Source organism: Sceloporus occidentalis, unplaced genomic scaffold (genome assembly GCF_023333645.1).
Source record: "Sceloporus occidentalis isolate IW3139 unplaced genomic scaffold, rSceOcc1.0.p SCAF_83, whole genome shotgun sequence".
NCBI classification, from domain to species: Eukaryota; Metazoa; Chordata; class Lepidosauria; order Squamata; family Phrynosomatidae; genus Sceloporus; species Sceloporus occidentalis.
The window spans coordinates 3,667,025-3,687,096 of record NW_028317063.1 but is presented as its reverse complement, the minus strand read 5'-3'; the positions used below and the strand labels follow the sequence as shown (position 1 = coordinate 3,687,096).

The window sequence follows — 20,072 nt, the reverse complement described above, 5'->3', positions numbered from 1 at the left end:
CGTATAGAGAATGAAGGCGATAGCATTAGTATAGCAGATGGTAGCTAAGATAAATGAACTGGTGATACATAGTAGATACATGAGCTAAGGCTGAAAGTTCTTATACATCATGAAATTCTACATTTCTACAGCTCTAAATTCTGCCACTCTGACTACCCTCGGACATCTGTATGTATATGCTTCCTCGAGGAGGATTTGAGTGGAGTGTATTTATTTCCTTGTTTGCCCTCAAACTTCATTATGCATTACGCATACATTGCTGGCCTAGACACTGCAATCAACACGCCGACGCAGTTTTGTACCCGTCGAGTCTCCAGGCATTTACTTTCAATCTAAAAACTGCAGTTCCAGCATTATGGGGAAAAAGAGTTTCTATAGGATTATCTGTTACATAAACTACATAAAAGTCAAAGAACTAATGTTGACTTTGCATTTGAAATTCCCCGCTGAAACATTGTAGTGCATGGGATTGCCATGACACATCATTCCATGGAATATAACTCCTTTGAAGCTCCAGATAGTTAATCTTTCTAGCCTTCCACGGAATGACATGTGATGTATTAACGCTTTGTGTTCCAAAATAGCATTTCGTGCTCAAATCAGGGAGAGTGAAAGAATGCTGATCCTATTCGGGGTTAAGGAGTGTAGCCACCATATTAAGCAAGGTTGCCAGAACATGACATAATCCTATTGTCTCAGTAATATCAGTACTTACATCAGTTTACTAACTGCTTACAGGTGGATTAGGTTTTCAAAAGACCTGTCAATCATCCCCGGTAAACTATAGTAAACTGGCACAGCTGGAAATCCACGTCGAGTGTTTACAGATAAATCGTTGGGTGGGTGTAATCCTCATCTGCATTTTGTAATCCAGAATCCTTAGCGGAAGCAAGAATACCCCATTCTGCACGCATTTCAGATTAGTCTATTCATCATACTCTTTTGTAACTGCGTAGCATTGGCAAGATTGGTCAAGGTCTACGGGTAACGCCAATCAAGTTTTTATCAAGTTTGGGGTCAGAAAAAGTAATGGTTCCTTTAATTTATTAATGATAACATTTATCATTTAAAGTAATACATTTAAGGTTTCTTTATTATTACAAAGTCAAAAATGCATATTAAAGTTCTTATTGTTGAATGGCGAGGCTGTTTGGGCCAGTAGGACATCCCTTGTATACATGAGCCCCAATGAATCACTCATGATATACATAACATATACATTGTTGCATCTCAATTGTCTCGGTTCTTTTACCTGATCGCAGATGAGCTCCCATTTTTTCTCGTTGTCATACTGACGCAGTAACCTGGCTTTGTCCGGTGGTAAATTCATAGCATTCTGCGGAAAATAAAAGGACAATCTGGATTAGCCGCTGGGATTGTACAAAGTTAATATAGTAGATGACGTGATACAAGATCAGAGGAACCAAATGATCCTGTACATCTTCCCAAAAAATATCTATATTTTACGTGCACAAGTTACTAAATGCAACAACATTTTAGTAAAGAAAAGTAATTAAGTAGATGTTTTATTGTGTACGCCATTGCTGGATACTTTGCACTTCCAACAGTCAAACACACATCACACTGTTGTTGGCTGGCTGTATGGACGCCTTGCCAAGTCTTTTATGGATTGTGAAACAGAAGCTCTGGTGCTAGGATCCCTTCATACAGATTTCATCTTAACCGTGTAATATAACCATTAAATGAGTAAAAGATAGTTTAATAAATAACATCCCTAATGGGTTTTAAAAAAAAAAAGCTCAAATTGTGCTCCAGAAGAAAAGTCATATTTTGCTCCATTTATGGTTTCCCAGATTGGGGGAAAAGCATAAGAAAGACATATAAGATAATGTATATCTCATTTTACGTTGACTGTAGGTAATACCGTTTCTATGAATACAAAGAAGAAAGCTTTGAGAGACAAAGATCCTTTTGTTTCCAAAACCAAAAATGCATTAACCTTGGGCACTACTGTATACATGACCCGGGGCCACCATTCTCACAAGCTACAGGGAGGCTGAGGATCGCAAAGTACTCTGTGATTTACCAACAAGGAGCTGCTAAGTTCTCTGAGTCAACGAGCGCAAGGTGGTACAAGTCTGGTCTAACTATTACATTGGGGAGAACTTTGTGCATTTCGGTTATAAACTGCCTTTGTGCGCGGGGCGAGTCTGATATGCTGATGAAGACTTTTTTTTCTATGTAATGGTACAATTGAGCTAAAATTTGATACCCTTGGAAACCCACATAAAGTGGGGCCACTGAGCCATTTTCTTTCAAACGTACAACCTAGTAAACAAGCTGATGCTGATGGAACAACAGGGCATCACTAGATTGGATCGAGATGTACAGATACTTGGTGCCGTCATCTGACATCAAGACACCAATAAACAATACTTTTATCATATTATATACCGTGTTATTGACGTGTTTATATGTGTTCAGTAGTATATGATTATTGCAACCCATTGGAAATTTAACCAATTTTCAAAGAGTAAATCTCCAATACATTTAAGGCTGTTTTTGGAATACCGGAAACTACTGAGTGTGAAAAGTGCTGCATTAAACCAATTTCTTTCCATTAACTCATTAAGTCAAAAACAGCATAAATAGTTGTTGATTTAGTGACTGTAAATGGTTAAATCACATATAATGCAGTAACAGACAAGAATGAGTTTCAAATTCCACTTATTGTGCATCGTCAGTGTTATTGTATCCTGTTACAGATAAACATCTTTCCTCTTTCATTTCCACATTTCAAGTATAGGGGTAAAAATAAAATCCTATTAAAGTTTGGGTCTTATAAAGTGAAGTTTATTTAATATATATAATTTTGTATAAACCCTGTTGACTGAAGACACCTTTCTACTTGCCGTCGATATGTTGACCTATCTGGGGCTTAGGGGTTTGAAAGGCTTGGGGTCAGTTCCTAGATTCTAGAATCCAGACCCTTAACTCTTGGTGTCTGGGGCAGAGTCGGGGGTCCACATTCACTTCTGGAAGTGTAAGGGGTGCAGGGGCTTTGCTGCCAGGTAACTGAAGCGTTCCTCTCACCTTGAAGAGCTTGGGACAGCCGCCATTTATGCCCCATGGAAGTTACAGCTGGAATATTTGATTAAACTTTGGACCTGTACCATTTGCTACTAGGATATTATAATCAAAGTGAAAATAGTGAATATAGTGGAATATAAGTATAGATGCTGCCTAAGTTTTCCTAAAACAACATATTCTGTTCGATTTGCCCTACGCCTTCCTCCTTTGATGTTGCCATTAATACTTTCTGCCTCGGAAACCCCGGTCCTGTCACCGTACCTGGAAATCTACATTAGGTGAATCTAATTTGTTTCAATAATCACCCATCATTTTATAGATCGCGTTGAGGGTTAAAGAGTCATCCACGACATTCACCAGCAGGGGGCGATGTACTGAGCCAGACGCACCATAGAAACATAGAATTCCACAGCAGATAAGAACCATTCGGCCCCGTCTAGTCTGCCCATTTTTCCCGACGTAAAGACTCAAACCTTAATCAGTCCATCATCTTTCGTCTTAGATTCAGGATAGCGTTACGTCTGTCCCATACATGTTTTAGCTGCTACCACTTCTGATGGGAGACTGTTAGGTTAATCAAGATTATGACCTTTTGTTCTAACTGCAAATAGAGTAATTGTAATGGAGATGTCCAACAATTGTCACTTATATTATAATATTATATAATTATTTCTATTATATTATATATATATTTATTATATAAAAAATGTTTTTTTTTGTTTTTGACCTTAATGCTCCCCAGTTCTCCTTCCATTCAAGGCAGTAGGTGAAATATAACCTATTGCTAATATTATTAATCATTCATTTATAGCAAACCTACAGATTCTGTGCTTAGAAAGGAATTACACACAATAGGTACCGGTCGCTAGAATGTAGAATGTAATGCACTCTATACGGGTCTCTGGCATAATATGGGTTTCTAATGCGAATACCATGAATGTGTGTCAGTGAAATATGTTGTTTTAAACCTGCTCCAACTTGTGGTTTCCACATATAAAAAGTCACGGCTGTTCATAAAACGGATTTTGGCAGCTCCGAGCAGGTTCATAAAACGCATAACTTCCACGCGTGCTCACGTCTACCTCCATCTGCCAAGTCCTATAGGTGAGGTTTCCATTTAGCAGACTCCGTATGAACAATGACAAAATCCAGAACTCGCTTTAATCACAGTAGCAGATGGAAAGTGAACGTGCTAGTGGATTTAACCGAGATTAAAACGGCTGCAAAATTAAAAATAACCCATCAATGAAGTCTATAGGATCCACATAGGGTGTGTTTACCCTGAACGGCATCCAAAAGCTGCATTTTCATCTTATTTTATTTTTCACACTTACTATAATTAAATTTCAGACAAAAAAAAAAAAAAGCTAGAATTCGGATGAAGTCACAGTGCTGTTAATTTGGCTGGTAATAGGGTTTTTGGGTCTACAAAATGTTTATTAAGCTTTAAAAAAGGTGGAGAAATTAACTATATGCAGATGGCTGGCTGAGCAACATGGGAGTTAGAATGATGTCACAGCTGGAGGACTTCAACATCTTAGGCTAGGATTAGATTTTTACGTCCAAAGAAATGAATTTTAAATTGTAAATTAATATTAGCAGCAGTCCACCAAAATAATGTAGATTTCACATGTTTCACCCCAAAAAAAGAATTCTGGGTAGTTTGGCAGAAATAAATTATAATTGTAACAACCAAGAGTTATTCAAGTTACTACAAGAGAACGAATATTGGGAAATGGAAATAAAAATTGGTTCTGTGCCTTTTTTATATGACGCAGCCACTGGCCAGCATCTGAAACAAATAATACGTTTTTTTCTTATCTAGTCTTAAAGTATCTAAAAATCTCTACAAGTTTCAAGTGCTGGTATTTAACTCTATACATAAAAGTAAAACTTTGCATTGTATAAAAAAAAGGGAAACTTTGTAAAATGGAACTAATCTATCTGAAGACATTCTATTAAAGCATTTGTCCTTTCGTTTTGTTGCCCAAGCTTGTCTTGCGCTCCACATATTCAAGATCTGATTTTCAATATGTTTTTCTCCTTTCCGTGTTTCTCCGGTACGGGGGCATTCCATGCATAGCAGCCAGGGACACCATGGGACGCACATGGGAAGTCCATCAACATGTTTCCCAGATGTCTTTGACATAGCTCCCTTTAACACTTAACAGGTGCAAAACACACAGGTGCGGAGGTCTGAGCATGCCCAGGGGTATGCAGCTTCAGGTGTAATAGGCAAGCTAAACAAAGAAGGCATGTATACATCCCTTCTGCCATTTAACCGGCATGCCCTTTCACGGCAGGACTGGCCTTTACTGGACAGCCCTGGCACTTGAAGACCAGAGGCCATCTCATGAAGGGCCGACGGTTGGCACCCAATCTGCTTCTCCAACTTTATATGGAGCATTGCTAGCCAGCGGCCCAATGGGCATTTGCCGGATGTGTCGGATGGCCAGTCCAGGCCTGGCCCCTTCTTACATTATACCAAGGACTCCCAAGTACCATTAAATAGAATATATCTTTTTTCGCATTTTTGTTAATAAAACCATTTTTTTTTTTACAGAGCTTAGAATTTATTTCTCATGCCAGACCCATTTCTAGTTACAATCGAGCATATCGCTGTACAGCGTGACTGCAATTCCTTTTTTTTTTTCAGACGGATTTGTCTGGTTGGCTTTCTCGGTGGAAACATCTGTCCTGGCGAATGCATGAATAATCCCGGCGATTGCCCAGGGACCTTGCCAGCTAAAACTACTACAACAGGACCAGCTGAGTAACATTTGATGTAGCTGCTCCTATTATCAGGGGACGAGTTATGAAATAACTTGGCACTATTTTTATCTTCACAATGCTTTGGATACACAGCTTTAGCGCTCCTGATTGTGACATCAGAGCTGGTATTTTGTTAATGAAAAGAATCCAGACAGTTCTGTTTATTTAAATTTTTTGGGAGTGTTTCAATGCCCTTACATTCCACTACAAACAAATATGTATAAAATACTGCCGGCCCGTTAAATGTAATTTGGGCCATGACCAGACAGACTGAAGTGTGGAACGGGAAATCACAGCGAAGAAGAAGGAAAAAAAGTTTGAAGGTTAAACACAGGATGATGTAGAGAAAAAAAAAAGTGTAGCCTTGAAGAAAAGTACATTTTGTTTCATACTTCTGTGTATTAGTTGATTTCCCTGCAGGCCTGAATTGCGTAATTTTACGTTGTCATGGGACATTTAGGTGCCTAAAACCTGTATTTCAGAAACTTAGTGAGACCAACTCAATAAACATTTATTATTTATTAACTGGTTCTTATACTATAGAACTCATTGGTAAAGCCATTCAAGTCTTTTCTCTTGTGAAACATGTCATTTAAAGTGTTTTTTAAATGTTGTGTGATTTCATTCCCCCAACATGTCTACTGCGTGGGGTAAAATAAGGTAACTGGAATGGCATCATGGGATTTGGGGCCATGTCTACATAGTAATAACAATACTGTTCTAGAGTCATAGGTCATTTAAACGACATCGAATGCAACGTGTTGCTCAAATTGTACCCAGGTGTCAACTAACATCATTTAATAAAAAAATGTAAAAAAACCCAAAACATTTTGTAATAATAATCATCTTTTCATCGCTTTATTATAAAGTAATGCTACAAATTCTACGCATTTTCTCAAAATGATAATGCATCTCGCTATTGCCGAGGGCAGTAGATATTACATAACTGTCACGCTGTCATGTGCCGTACATTTGTCTTCTACTAAAAATAACTAAGCTTAAGAGAGAGGAAGAATCTGGCTATGAGAGGAGAACTGAAAACCGGAGGGAAAAAAATGGAAATTATGATATTTAGGGCATTTTCAGAATACTATATATAGAGAATATTCACATAGCAGGTAAAAGGCTCATAATATAAATGACTTATTTTAAGTAAACCAATCAGCTTTATAAATGTTGATTTAATAAACAAAACTCCTCAAACTCTTATTTTTATCATTATTGTTTTTTTTTCTATATTTCCATATAGTTGAATCCTTTTGTGAATTTTTTTATTTTTTCATATGTAAGGCATTCAACACAAAGGATACGTGAATCTGGTTTTATTATCAGATAAACGCGTTTCACGTTTAGTATGAACTGTGCAAGCAAAAGCTCCTGGGACCTTTAGCAGTCTCTTCTTTAAAAGGAAGACACCTCGGTGTCCCGAATGCTTATGTGGCTTTGCATCTTTTTCTATTCTGGCTTATTCTGGCTAATAAAAGGTATGAACTCGCCATCGTTCGTATGTATTTGCACATCTCTTGACTCACACATTCCTTTTCTTCTCGCAGGTCACAATACTACAGCGATTCCGGGTTATCTGTTAACGTAACCATACACGTTTGACTCATGTTGACTCAGCCTGGAACCTTTCCTAGATTCCTGAGAAGTGACAGACTGAACCCTCACAACTGGCAGACGAAGAACAATGACCACTTATAATTGGGAGCTCATAATACCCTATTATTGGAATAACCCATAAATATATAAACCAGTGAGCCTTGTGCATTGCTCAGTACCGGGTCTGACCCTGCGCTCAAAGCCCACCTACATTCCAGAGTTTTGGGGTTTATTCACTAAAAGGACCTTTCAGGAGAATCATGGTATCAACTTCCTTACTTTACTTTCCAATATGAAGGGCCAACACTGGCAAGTTCCTTTAGCAAGATGGCTACGCTGTTCCTATGAATTATGGATTATACGGAGCCCACCATGCTTTTCCTGCAGCAGAAGCTCACTGGGCTTGGATCTTCGTAATGTAACCACAACTATCCCTTAGGAAATAGACCCCTTTGGGACTTCTCCTCTGACTATTCAGTCAAATTATTAATAATACGTGCTACTGATCACTGTGATTTGTATCATCCTGAAAATATTTTGTATTTGAGGTCATTGGACTTCCTTTCCATGCACAGTTTTTGTCCTTGTATCCCCGATGTATCTAACCTTCCACTATCTGGCTGCCAGAAGAGGGTGCTGGAAACTCAGTATATAAAGGTCTTTCTACAAATAGTTAGGTTTAATACCAAGTTTACAAAGCTTTAAAAGCCTTCTAATATATATCATTTTCCTGCTCTGTTGATGGAATTTTAAGTCCAACCATGGGTACTCCAGTATGTATATTTTATTGTACATTTGGTAAAGATTTGTTGGCTAGCTGACATATAATGGATTGAATGCTTTCAATACTATCTAGGTCTCTTCTTCAGGCATATAATACGCCTCCTTGAAATAATATCTATATAATATCTATATAATAATATCTATATAATACCAAGGAGGAACTTCTTTTTTTAACCATCTTCAAGGAGAGCTTTACCATCAGAAGTTCTCACAATGGCTCATCCAACAAGTTTCTCTCATTTTATTTTATGGTCTATTCTGCTAATTTGTAACCTTGATTTCTTTATGTAATTTATTCCTGTGTGAAACCTTTTTTTTCCGGATTAACTGTTGAATTAATCATCTTTGGTCTTTGTTCTCTAAAATTACCTCCGAAGAAATCTCAGGTGGAACGCGTTTCTAAAGGGTTAATAATTACATATGTCTGATTATTAAGGTGATAACTTCTATACTCTAATTCTGTTGTGTTTGGGGTAACCTGAGACACTTGGATATAAAGTCATGGCAGTGACTGCGAATTATAGTACACGGGGTGAGTTCTGGAGGAACTCCAGGTGTTAATTTGCCGTTAACCCTTTCACTCCCACACGCATAGCCCATATCCCATGGCAGTGACGACCTAATTTCGAGTCAGGCTTTGGTATCTATCTTCTACGGACCGGAAGCACTGAAAGACACAGCGTGTGTACCGTACGTGCTTACATGTCAGAAAGAAGGTCAGATCCAGACTAGTATTAAAGTTCTATTCATGGAAATAATCCCATCTTTTAATCAGGCTACAAAAGCACGCTGATAGCCACTGAGAGTAGTATACTGTAAACACCAGGACTCACAATATGCTACAATACCATTCTAGTTAATCACACAAATCTGATTGGCGTATATCTTACGCTGTACTTCTGAACGACAATAATGCTGAGTCAAACCACAGCACATTACTCCGTCAATGAAAAGAAAATTCACATCTAAAACAACACTTCCAACAGAACAGCTTAACCCTTATTATTAGTATTCACATTTGTTTTTTTATTAATAAATTGTCTTATTCTTCATTACTATTATTAGTTGGCCCCCTTCCCATTCATGATATCATATTAATCACCGTATGAAAAGATAAAGTAGAGTACAGCTCATTTGCATATGGGGATGTTCAGTTATCTCATAAAGAGGGGAAGATGGATAATTGTAAAGCCTCCTGTTCTCTTAATCTTTACATCAGGAAAACATATAAATATTTGTTTTTATCTCTGGGTTCAGACTTTAAACATTGTTTTAATTTAAGAGTTTCTTTAAACAAGTAGGAATGCACAAGCACCATTCCCGGGTTTGACCTGGAGTCTCCGAGTGAAGCTCTGCTTCCCCGGATCTCTGGGTCATTTTCTTGTTTTCCTGGGCAGGGGAGCGGAGTCCAGACTATCCCTGATTACGCCCTTCCATTTGCCCTGCTCCCTGCCTGTTGCCACATGCTGCAGGCTCTTTGGGGGGTCATCCCTTTCTTATGCATAGTTAGCCACAAGAGGGGGAGCCAACCCTGGGAAGTTCTCAGGTATGACAAGATCCCTCAATCAATTCTCCTTTAGCAGCTGGGTTCAATCCCATCCATGGAATTACTATGCCATTGACAAGGTAGCTTTATAGACAGGTTTACATGTTAGTGCAAGTTGGGCCAGGGAGGCCCCAGAGACATTAAGTAAAAAGAATAGTTTTAGGAAACAAACAAAAAAAAAATGCTCTGTCCCTTTAAGAGTCAATCCTCTAAATTAAACTTGGCTTTCCCGATCATTTTTGGTAGAAGGATCTGGAATAAGAACGCTACTGGCAGATAGGAAGATACAGAGATACATGAAGCTAGGAAACAAATCCAACATAGAAATGGCAAGTGGCCCAGAACTGCCTACAGCTTGCAAATATATAAATGCGAAAAACGCTATATGCTACGCAGATGTTAATCACAAAAACTGTTATTGCCATTAGCAATTGGCAAGTACCGGACAAGAACGGATGAGCAAGCAGGAAGGAGCACCATTCTCTGCCGAGATAACGACATGTAATTCAGTCTTTGTCGCCTCAAAAATAACCGAAGAAAGAAAACCACAGTGCCCTCTAAAAATGGGAGTTTTTTATATTTTTTATTATTTTTATTGAAATCCACACAAGTCAGTGTCACGTCTACGTAAAAGAGTGAAAGAGCTGCGAACTACTAATCCATTCTGATGCATTAAGTCCACAGACCGTTAAACTCACGGCTGCCAATATGTATTGTATTAAGCGCTGCATAAATTGTTAGTGCTATATAAATAAAAGATAATAATAATAATAATAATATGTAGAGTTTCTATGTTTCAGGCAAGTACGCACGTAACCATGATCCTCTGCTACGTAAGGAGATAATTCTTGCAATCTGGAAGCCTCTTGGAGATTGGACCGTGGCACCTGATTACATCACACATGACACGGCGTGTCATAATTATATAAACATGGATAACATCTTTATGCAAACCACATGTTGCAAAAATTGCAAAATGTATCAGTATTTCCGACAACACTCCGGCTTCATGAACGTCAGCTGAGGCCAGTATTGGTCCTTAGTGTCTGATGTGTGGCGAGGCAACGCTCAACTGTAGTGAACACGGGATTTGCTGCATGTAAATCTGAACACGGGATTATTGCATGTAAATCTGTCTGGGGAAAACAGGAACTGAGGGACCCTCATGCAAAACTTTCTGTAAGTTCCTCTGCGCTTCTGCTTCAAATAATAAAACCCTTTTTAGCTCAGAATTATATGGTTACCCTACTGATGACATAAATACACCACGTACAGAATTCTCCTTTAAAGGACTTTTCAAGTACTTTAATGTGCATTCAATTAAAGTGTTTCCAACAGAAGGCTCGTGTTTTTGTTTAAACGCGAGAAGATGGCTACCAATTGGCTCAGGGGTCCATTACAGAAAGTTTTCGTTGGGACCCTACACTGCCATGTGTCTGGCATACTGGTTTCCACCCTTTTTTTCTGATTTCCATGGAAAAAATATATTACTGCACAAATTATAAGGTAAGGCATGTTATTATTTAAAGGGACACTCCAGCCATTATATGAATACATGTGCCTGGCTGCTTTAAATATTTGCCTTTTCCATTTGAAAAATACAAGGGGAGGCTTCTGCGCAATGCCCCCAAAAGCATTTGCCCCCTTTCACCACCCGAATACCCTGCAGGAGATGCATTTGTACTTCACTATCCATTCTTCTATAGTAGTGGCGTCAGGGACGTCAGACTGTCCCTTTAAAGTGTGATTGGGAAAACATGATTAACATGCTATAGGTGTAAGAATTAGGAGCGGGGATAATCTGGAATGGGAGAATTCCCCTTTAATTCGTCCATGCTTTGCATGAAGTCTCAAACAAGCCCAGCGTCTGGCACTGATCACGTAAACAATGCTAATCCCGTAAAGCACATATCCAGTAAAGCTCGGGTGTCCTTGTCATGCCCTGTTCATTAAGTTGGCGTGTCCGGTCCCGCTAATCTTTTCTTGTAAGCTTATTCTTCACTTCATACCAAGCATTACGTTTTTTCGACTCTAACCCCGGCACGTACATTTCTAGTAAAGCCGATAAAGTTATCTAAATGCCTAAATTATGTAAAATAAGAAAAAAATAATATATCTAAATATGCAATATTTTAACAATTTTAAAAGTAAGAAATAATTAATTCATTTGTAGTTATGTTGTATTTGGAAATTAGATTATTTTAGACTATTTTTGGCAAATTTTTGGGAAACTTTGTTGGTGGGTGTGTGTGGAAAGAGACTGGGAGGGGCAAGACAAGTACTAAAGTGGGCAGGGTCAAGGTGTGGCCCCGCCTACTTTATAGAAAGAGCCACCTACCACGCTAAGCTTCAGAGAGTCATAAGCTCTCCGGGCCAGTCGGGGAGAACAGAGAATCTCCCTGACTGCCACATGATGCCCCCATTGCCTGCAATAGTGGAATAATGGGGCAGTTAATTTTACTTTACTGAAAGGGTGGTAGATAAATGGAACAGCCTTCCATCATAAGTGGTAGAAGCTTATACAGTCAAGGAATTTAGACATGCCTGGGACAGGCATAAAGCTACAAATCTAAAAAAAGACCAAGAATATTATTAAGGTCTGAGTCTCTGCATCAGGAAAATTGGCAGACTATATCGGCTGTTCTTATCTGCTGATAAATTCTATGTTTCTACCCTGAAAACATGAAGTGTGCACGAAACCTGGACTGTTGGGGGTATAAAGCACTGTAACGATGGATGTGTGTGAATACACCTTGCGCTGCGTATTGTAAGCATTCATAGAACACATTAAGTATTCATTAGTCATTTGTGTGCTCAAGGTCAGTTAGGTGCCGCGTAAGCATGACTATTTAAAAAGGAATTTTTCATCACCCTGCACTGTGAAAGCAACACATCAGTGTTTGAACAAGAGTTTCTCACCTTCTGAGCAATAATCACTAGATAACAATGTGGGGTATTATAGTCTGACACGGTAATAACGGATGGTGATTCAAGTTTACATTAAGTTAATACTCAGCCTTTGAGATACCGGGTTGGGAAATCCTGCTAAAAGCTCAAGCAGTCTGACGTACTGTTGGATATATCTCCGCAAAATACTTCTCAACGAATCAGGCTGATAAGGGCTGATCTAGTGATATGAGGGACTGACTGTATTCCCTAACAAGTTACCTCTTGAAACTAGAAAAAGCTTTATTAAAGAATATATGGCAATAAATGATATGCAGATACTTGTTCCAATAATACAAATTTAATTCATAAAAGGGACACCTTTATCATATCATATGTACTTTCATACATGAAAGCAGTTTTCACTTTAAATTAACACTTTTTAACACATGGAAGGTTTTAACGGGATCCTCCCTATGTATTTGCTCCCCCAGCCCCTTTAAATGAGAAGTAAGAGCCCCCGTTGTTTCTAATTAACTATTTAATATTAATCACAGAATTGGTATGTTACTGTTTAACGATCTATGCTCCAGGACTGGTTAAAATAAAAAGCTGGCGCGGTTAACGGTGCCTCTGCAGATTTACGGTTACCTGCCCGGCTGTGCCTGTCCTTGGGTGTTTGGAGAATTTCTGCTTAATATTATGCAGTAATTAGGCTGTAAAATTCCCAGGCATACGTGACATGGTTACATAATGAACGGGCTGAATGCTAACATGCCCCTTAGGCATGGATTCTTTTTTTTTTGTATAAATTTCCATATATATCTCAACATACTTAGATACCGCATGCCATCTCATATGGGAGGAGTAATGCAATAAGTTAAATATTATATGTTTAAGTTAATTATATTAGCGATGTCTGGATTTTGTTTCTGCCACCTTCTCTTCTCTTCAGGATTAAGGGTAAAAAACAGAAATTTATGTATAAAAAAAAAAAAGGTCAGCTTATTATAGTGCTAGTCTAAAAGGACAAATTGGGTCTGTCTTTCCAGTAGTCCATGTTGGCTGTGAGTTGAGAATACTTTATATGTTATTTAACTCTTTCACATACCTACCAACAGTCTTGTTTTTTTTTTGTCCACTGTCCAGGAAACCAGACGGTTGGGGAGACCCTCTGAACTCCCTTGACTGGGCCAGGGAGCTTGAGACTCCCTGAAGCTGAGTGAGGCGCAATGCATTGGAGCCGAGTTGCGCAATATGATGTCATATCCCAGCTTTCTGCCTCAATGGAATGAAAGGTACCAAGCAAACTCCGTAATCCTGCCCCAGCCCTGCCCTTAACCCCCGCCCCATCAGCATCTATCCCGCCCCTGTCTGGCTTTAACCACACCCCCAAACAATGGTGTCCCTCTTTGGTCATCCCAAATGTTAAGGGTATGTGATAGCAGCCAAAGGGCTACTTAGATAACGCTATCCCTTTAAGACAGTGACCGACGTGGCCAGAGCTTCAGTTTTTGGTCAACAAATTGTTAAAAGACTACTACACAAAATTATAGAGAATTTGCAAATATATATATATATCAATCCTGACCAAGATTCTTTTTTTTTTATTTGAAAAATACAGAGAAATACCCCAGAAATTTGTTTTGCTCTCAAAGACGTTTTGTTATTTTGAAAAGTATGGAAATAATGATGTCAGAATTCCTCGGTTTTGCCGAAATGAAGACCTGTTAAATAAATCTGAGGCTTCCGCAGTGAGGAGTTGAATAAATCCTTCTGATAGTAATTAGTTTAAACAGTTCATCAGGTCTGCTTGAAAGGAGAGCGTGGTGCTGAATGAGAATGAGCCGGCAGAGCGCTTGAAGATCTTTGCCGGTCTAATACAAAAGACACATTAAGAATTAATTCTACCCCAGTGCCAACAATGTCCCTCAGCCACCAAATTCCACGGACGATAAAACTTACACAACTAGGCCAGGGAATCGTCGCTATACACTTAATGGGGCACGCTTTTTTCCCTTTAGTATACTATGAAAGAGAACAATTTAATTCAGTAATACAATATTTTTTTATTTTTTATTGCAGATATAAAAATTTAAATAAGAATATTCTGTAGATGGTATGGTAATTCCAAAGAGGACTGTTTTTTTTAGGGTTTTTTTCGGTCAACCGCTATTTGCGGACAGTAGAAAAGGGACTATATAACCGTTTGTTGTATTTGAATGCATTTGTTGAGTCTAACTTCGGGAGTAGGATGACGGGCGTCAGACCAAGTTGGCAGGGCAGTGATGTCTGACAGAGAAACAGAATAAGCGATCATAATCAATTATAAGAGGAGCTTAGACACTATTTCAGGCCTTTCAAATGACGTTGTTAAAGAGCTAAAAGAAGTATGTTGTTCCAAACCCTACGACAGCCAGAAAGCCTTGCTTGCCCACCAGACTGGCCATCTGGCACACTGGGCAAACGCCTGCTGGGCCGGTGGCCGACAGTGCCACACACTCACCGCAGCAGCCAACCAACGAGCATAAAAATGTATTTTGTGCAGCCGCGCATATCAAGATATCAGACGCACTTACATCATCAGGCGGCCGCTGACCATAAAGTGCCAGGGCCACCCCGTCATCCCGACTCCAGCTTTCCTTGCCCCTTAGGCTAGCGAAGAGACAATGATGCCACCTGTCTAATGCAGTTAAATGTTTTATGGGATATTAAAGAATAGAGATGGCTTCACAAAACATGTTAAGAACTTTGCAAAGCCTTTGGAAAGATTAACTAGAAACATCTGCCGTGGGCAAGCGTCCAGTAGACGGGTTTGCTTTAAATGAGAAAAATATGAGGAGTGCGCAACATCAGCAAATTGTCTTTTATGTCAAATCTTATTCTCATAACCACAGAGCATTTTAATTGAAATAAGTAGGCCACATATCTTGTATTTGGCTGAAATATTTATAATTCCGATTCCTCCTATTGCTTGCCAAACAGGTGCAAATCTACTGCCCTTCTATCCCTTCATAGTATCTAAAAATTGGATAAACTTTGGTGTTAAGCCTTTTCTTAAATTACATATTATGATTATTAATGCCATGTTCTGTCAAAAAAACTGCATGGATTACCGTAAGGAGTGATTAACGTGAAGAAAGAGGGGTGCAGAAACCATATGCAATATTTTGGCCTTTTGGAGTATTTCCGCAAATGAGCGGAGGCAGGCCGCGCACCACGGGGACAGCCTCTCCCCTGTTCCTCCAATCGCGGGAGACAATGTGTGCGGAGGCACCTGAATAACGGAGCTGATAAGGGAATGAAGAAAGAAGACAGAAGAAGAAGCACGAGAAGAAGCCGTGTATGAGAGCCACCAAAAGGAACAACAGTGTTTTTTTATTTCTCTTTCAATAGGGTTGTGTTAGATCCAGGCCTTTTCTTTTTTCTTTCATTAAGATCCAAAGTTTGGTGGGTCGTTTTATAAACAGGGTCATTTAGAGCAGATATGGTAATTCCAAGTCTAACAATCTCTTTGGAGCTTGGACTTTCCCCTAGGCTTGACCCACACCACCCTTACTACTGAGCGATGGGATATGATGACCCCATAAAGGCAACACTACCTCTGTCTCTGACTCCTCTCACACATCTGGAAGGACATTCATGAGCACCTATATCTTGTGTAGAGATGTTCTTATGGGTCTACTTTTACCCACCCCAAACAGAGTTTGTTGCCCCATAAAACCCCCTTGTAGCATTAGTATTCGTGAATCATTTTGTAAGACATTCTGGGGTATCTTCAACAAATGGGCTTTGGTCTTGTGCCCAATCTGCCCCATTGGTACAATAACCCTGCATTAAACCAGCTTCGCTGTTCTCTAAATGAAAGGAAACAATAGCGCGATTATGTGCCCAACATAGTAATCGTTTTAAACAGTCGCACTCATTGTAAAATAAGCAGTGCCATGTTTTCCTAATTTTAGGCTGTAATATTTCACTCGCGCCGTGTGGCATTTCGCTGATACATTAGAGGAAGAAAAGCTGTTTAATCTCACACAGGATTTAGGCAAGACCATGAATAAGCTGTGCATGGGTCTGTAAAAACATATTGGATATTATCTGTGGGAATTCTTCTTATGAAGATTAATGAACCTTAAAAAGAGACTTCCACCAAAAATATATTATGATTACCACAATAAAATAAAATACATTTTTAAAACATTTCTAGCTCTTACATATTATGTTTTTCAGACAGCTGGATATTTGCCATACTGCCTTGTAGTAAACATTAGAATGACTCTGTCTTAGTCACCCAGAGGGACCCTCAGACGCCCGAAAGTCTATAGAGGAAATGATTTCAATGGACAAACAGGACTTCATTAGCATTACCATAAAGCATCAGCTTAGTGTGGTGTTTGAGCAGGGAAAGGCACCCAAAATATTACATGACTGACAACAATGGCCGCCTCCAGGTCCATGGAAAACGGATGATTTTTGGAACAAAATAATTTTAAAATATTTAATTTATTCTAAGATATCTAACAAGTTCCCAAACTCTAATCTGTTTGGTATGAAACGGGGACAAATAATCATCATTGTCCTTATAACTTCATATCTCCAAATATACAGGATTAACCCTTTGAAATCCACAAATACGAATAGTGTATTCACGGTTAATGTAAATAGAATGGCATCAGAAAATATTGATAATATTGACATTTAATTAGGGTTTTCATAAATATCTGAAAACTTTATAACACAAAACCATAGACTTTGACGGCAGATCGACCCCATTCGGCCCCCGTCTAGTCTGCCTGCTTTTCCTCCTGTAAAGATCCAAACCTGGGTGCTCACTAATATTTTTTTAGAAAGCTTTTTCTAGAACCATCACTTTTACACCCATAAATGTTTTGTTGCTTAAAGGTAAAACTAAACATCAGTTTGTAAGAGTGGAAAATAGAATCACATGTCTCCTTCATGCCAAACAACAACCCCCTTGGCGTGGCTTTCTTCTGTTGCAAATTCTTGCAGCCTACATCTACTTTCTATTCTCAACATTCTTGTTTATGCATTTTTTTTACTCCCACTGAACCGGGGCTTGAATAATATGATATTTTTCTCCTCCTTTTCATTTGCTGTGACTCACCCAGCCTTAAACTACAAGAGGGGAACACAGACGCGCTTTTGTTAATCTGAAATGTTGGAAAATGGCAATCGCCTTTGGTCCAGCTGTTCAAGACCTAATATGGTCCCTGCGGGCTGTGTGATGAGACTTGGCTTTGTTTCCTGTGACATTTTTCTCAATCTATTTTACTTTTTATCGCGGAATCTACGGTTCAGGTGACAGCTTCTTGTGCCATTTATGGGAAAAAAAATATTATTTTATTTTAAAATTTTAAAATTATAAACTAACACCTGAGATCCAATGATAGATTTACAGCAAAATATGACCTCATCCGCACTTCATTGTTTCACATCAGACAGAAGAGATCTGCGAACGCTGGGCACATCTTTGTATGAGATAATGACTTGGACATAATTGCCTTACATCACCGTGCACAGGGAAAGTATGATGTAACAAGTTGGATAGCAACATTTAGTGTTAGTAAATAAAAAAAAGGTTAATATATGCCAAAATATTTTAAAAAATCCTTTTAATCCAAAATGTCTGTTTAAAGGGAAACTCCAACCCTATATTCTAACTTTGCCACCAATGGGGGGGGGGGGCAGAGTAGGCGCCTAGGGTCTCTTTCTGCTCCCAGTGCAGTAGAACTACTTTTCTGTGAACACTTCTTTGCTTAATATCCATTAAAGAATTAATAAATAATAATAAATAATGGATAATAAATAATAATATAAATTAGCGTGTTATGTGATATCACTAAATCCTCCAGGCCCTGTCCCCGACCATTCAAACAAAACATAATTTAAAGAAACAAGAATACCAATACCATGGGGATTAACTGCATTAAAATTTCACATGGAGGGGACATTAACAAAACCGTAGGAGAGCAGCCAAATGGTAAAATACCACTAATTTTACTCTGCAGGGGGCCATAATCTTTGTAAAGTAATAAATAATACATTTTGAATATTTTGAGAGCATTCTTAAAAGCGTGATCCCGTGTGGTGTTCAAGACAAAAAGCAGATATCATTGACAGACATAAAATATTTTTGTGCCTTTTTTTGGCTGGAGAAATCATACTTTCTTTAAGTTTACAATGTTAGTATTTAAATAAATGTTATAGTTTCCTGTTGCATTATCCGTAGTGTTTATTTTTAAGATTAAAACAAAAATGTAGAAAGGGATTATGACAACTAATGAGTACTTGTTTAAAGGAGAAATGATTAAAAAAGTGATGCATAACATTACATTTATTACAAATTTATTTCATATATATATATATATATAAAACACTTTCAAAAAGATGGTCAGCACTCTAGGTCTTTAAATTGTCCTGATGAAAGTCAGTAATGACTGAAACGTCGACTTGACTTTGAATAAAATGAAATTGTCAATTTAAAGACCTAGAGTGCTGACCATCTTTTTGAAAGTGTTTTATATGGAAACTGCTGGTTACTAGCACCGGGCTTGGAATATTTGGAATGGTGTGCAATGGACTCTGTGAGTAAATATATATATATATATGTATATTATATATATCCATGGAAAAAATAGAAGCACTTGCATGACTTATTCAAGTGTAAAAATATATTTAACAAAAACATTTTTTGGGTAAAATATAGTTCCCTAAGTCTGACAATAAACTGCAGTCTAAAACAAATGTGTGTCATTAATTAAAGTAACAAAAATGTTTCCCCTAATATGGTATGAGATGCTCTGTGGCATTTTTATCTTTTTTCCCCCATAAATGTTTCTAAGTCCTTGGAGAAAAATTAAGCACAAAAGGAGGCAAAGTGTTTGTCGTATATCAATGCATATCTATTACATGCTGAAACATATACAATATGTCTTAAAATGCACATGGTAATCAAGCTGTATCCAATGATCCATCAAGTGTTAGAACTTAACTATAAATAAATTCTACTAAAAAGCTCCTCTGCTACTTGAGAGAGAGGGGAGATCGGTTCTCTGGTCTTAAGGTTCAACAAGGCAAGAAGCCCAAGGTGCTTTCTGGAGCTCCCAGAGAGTTGTCTAATCTGGGCCCATGCCAGTCGGTGTTGGCCTTCAGGTCATTGAAGACTTCAATGGTTCCCCTTACTGCAGGTGACCTATAGATCTGCCTTCCTGATGTACATCTGGCCAAGGAGAAAACGAAGGGTTTGTATACCCAAGAAGTGGCCAATGTGGTCCTACAATGACATCATTCACCATCACCATTCACCTTCTTTACCACTTAGGATTGAAGCAGGGGACCTCAGGTTACTTGTTTTTCAAGAAGAATTGGTTCTGACAAACATTCTGGGTTTTCAAATTAGACAAAAGCTGCC

At 38.5% G+C, this 20,072-nt stretch overlaps 1 protein-coding gene across 3 annotated transcripts in view; it reads right to left on the bottom strand.

Annotated features, from left to right (window-relative positions):
• LOC149285198 (formin-like protein 2) overlaps positions 1-20,072 on the bottom strand; it is an 87,286-nt gene that overhangs the window by 33,397 nt on the left and 33,817 nt on the right. For all 3 annotated transcript variants that reach the window (XM_089495682.1, XM_089495683.1, XM_089495684.1), the window contains exon 2: positions 1,253-1,336. In XM_089495682.1, the coding sequence (XP_089351808.1) occupies positions 1,253-1,336 (84 nt within the window). The remainder of the gene's footprint in view (positions 1-1,252; positions 1,337-20,072) is intronic.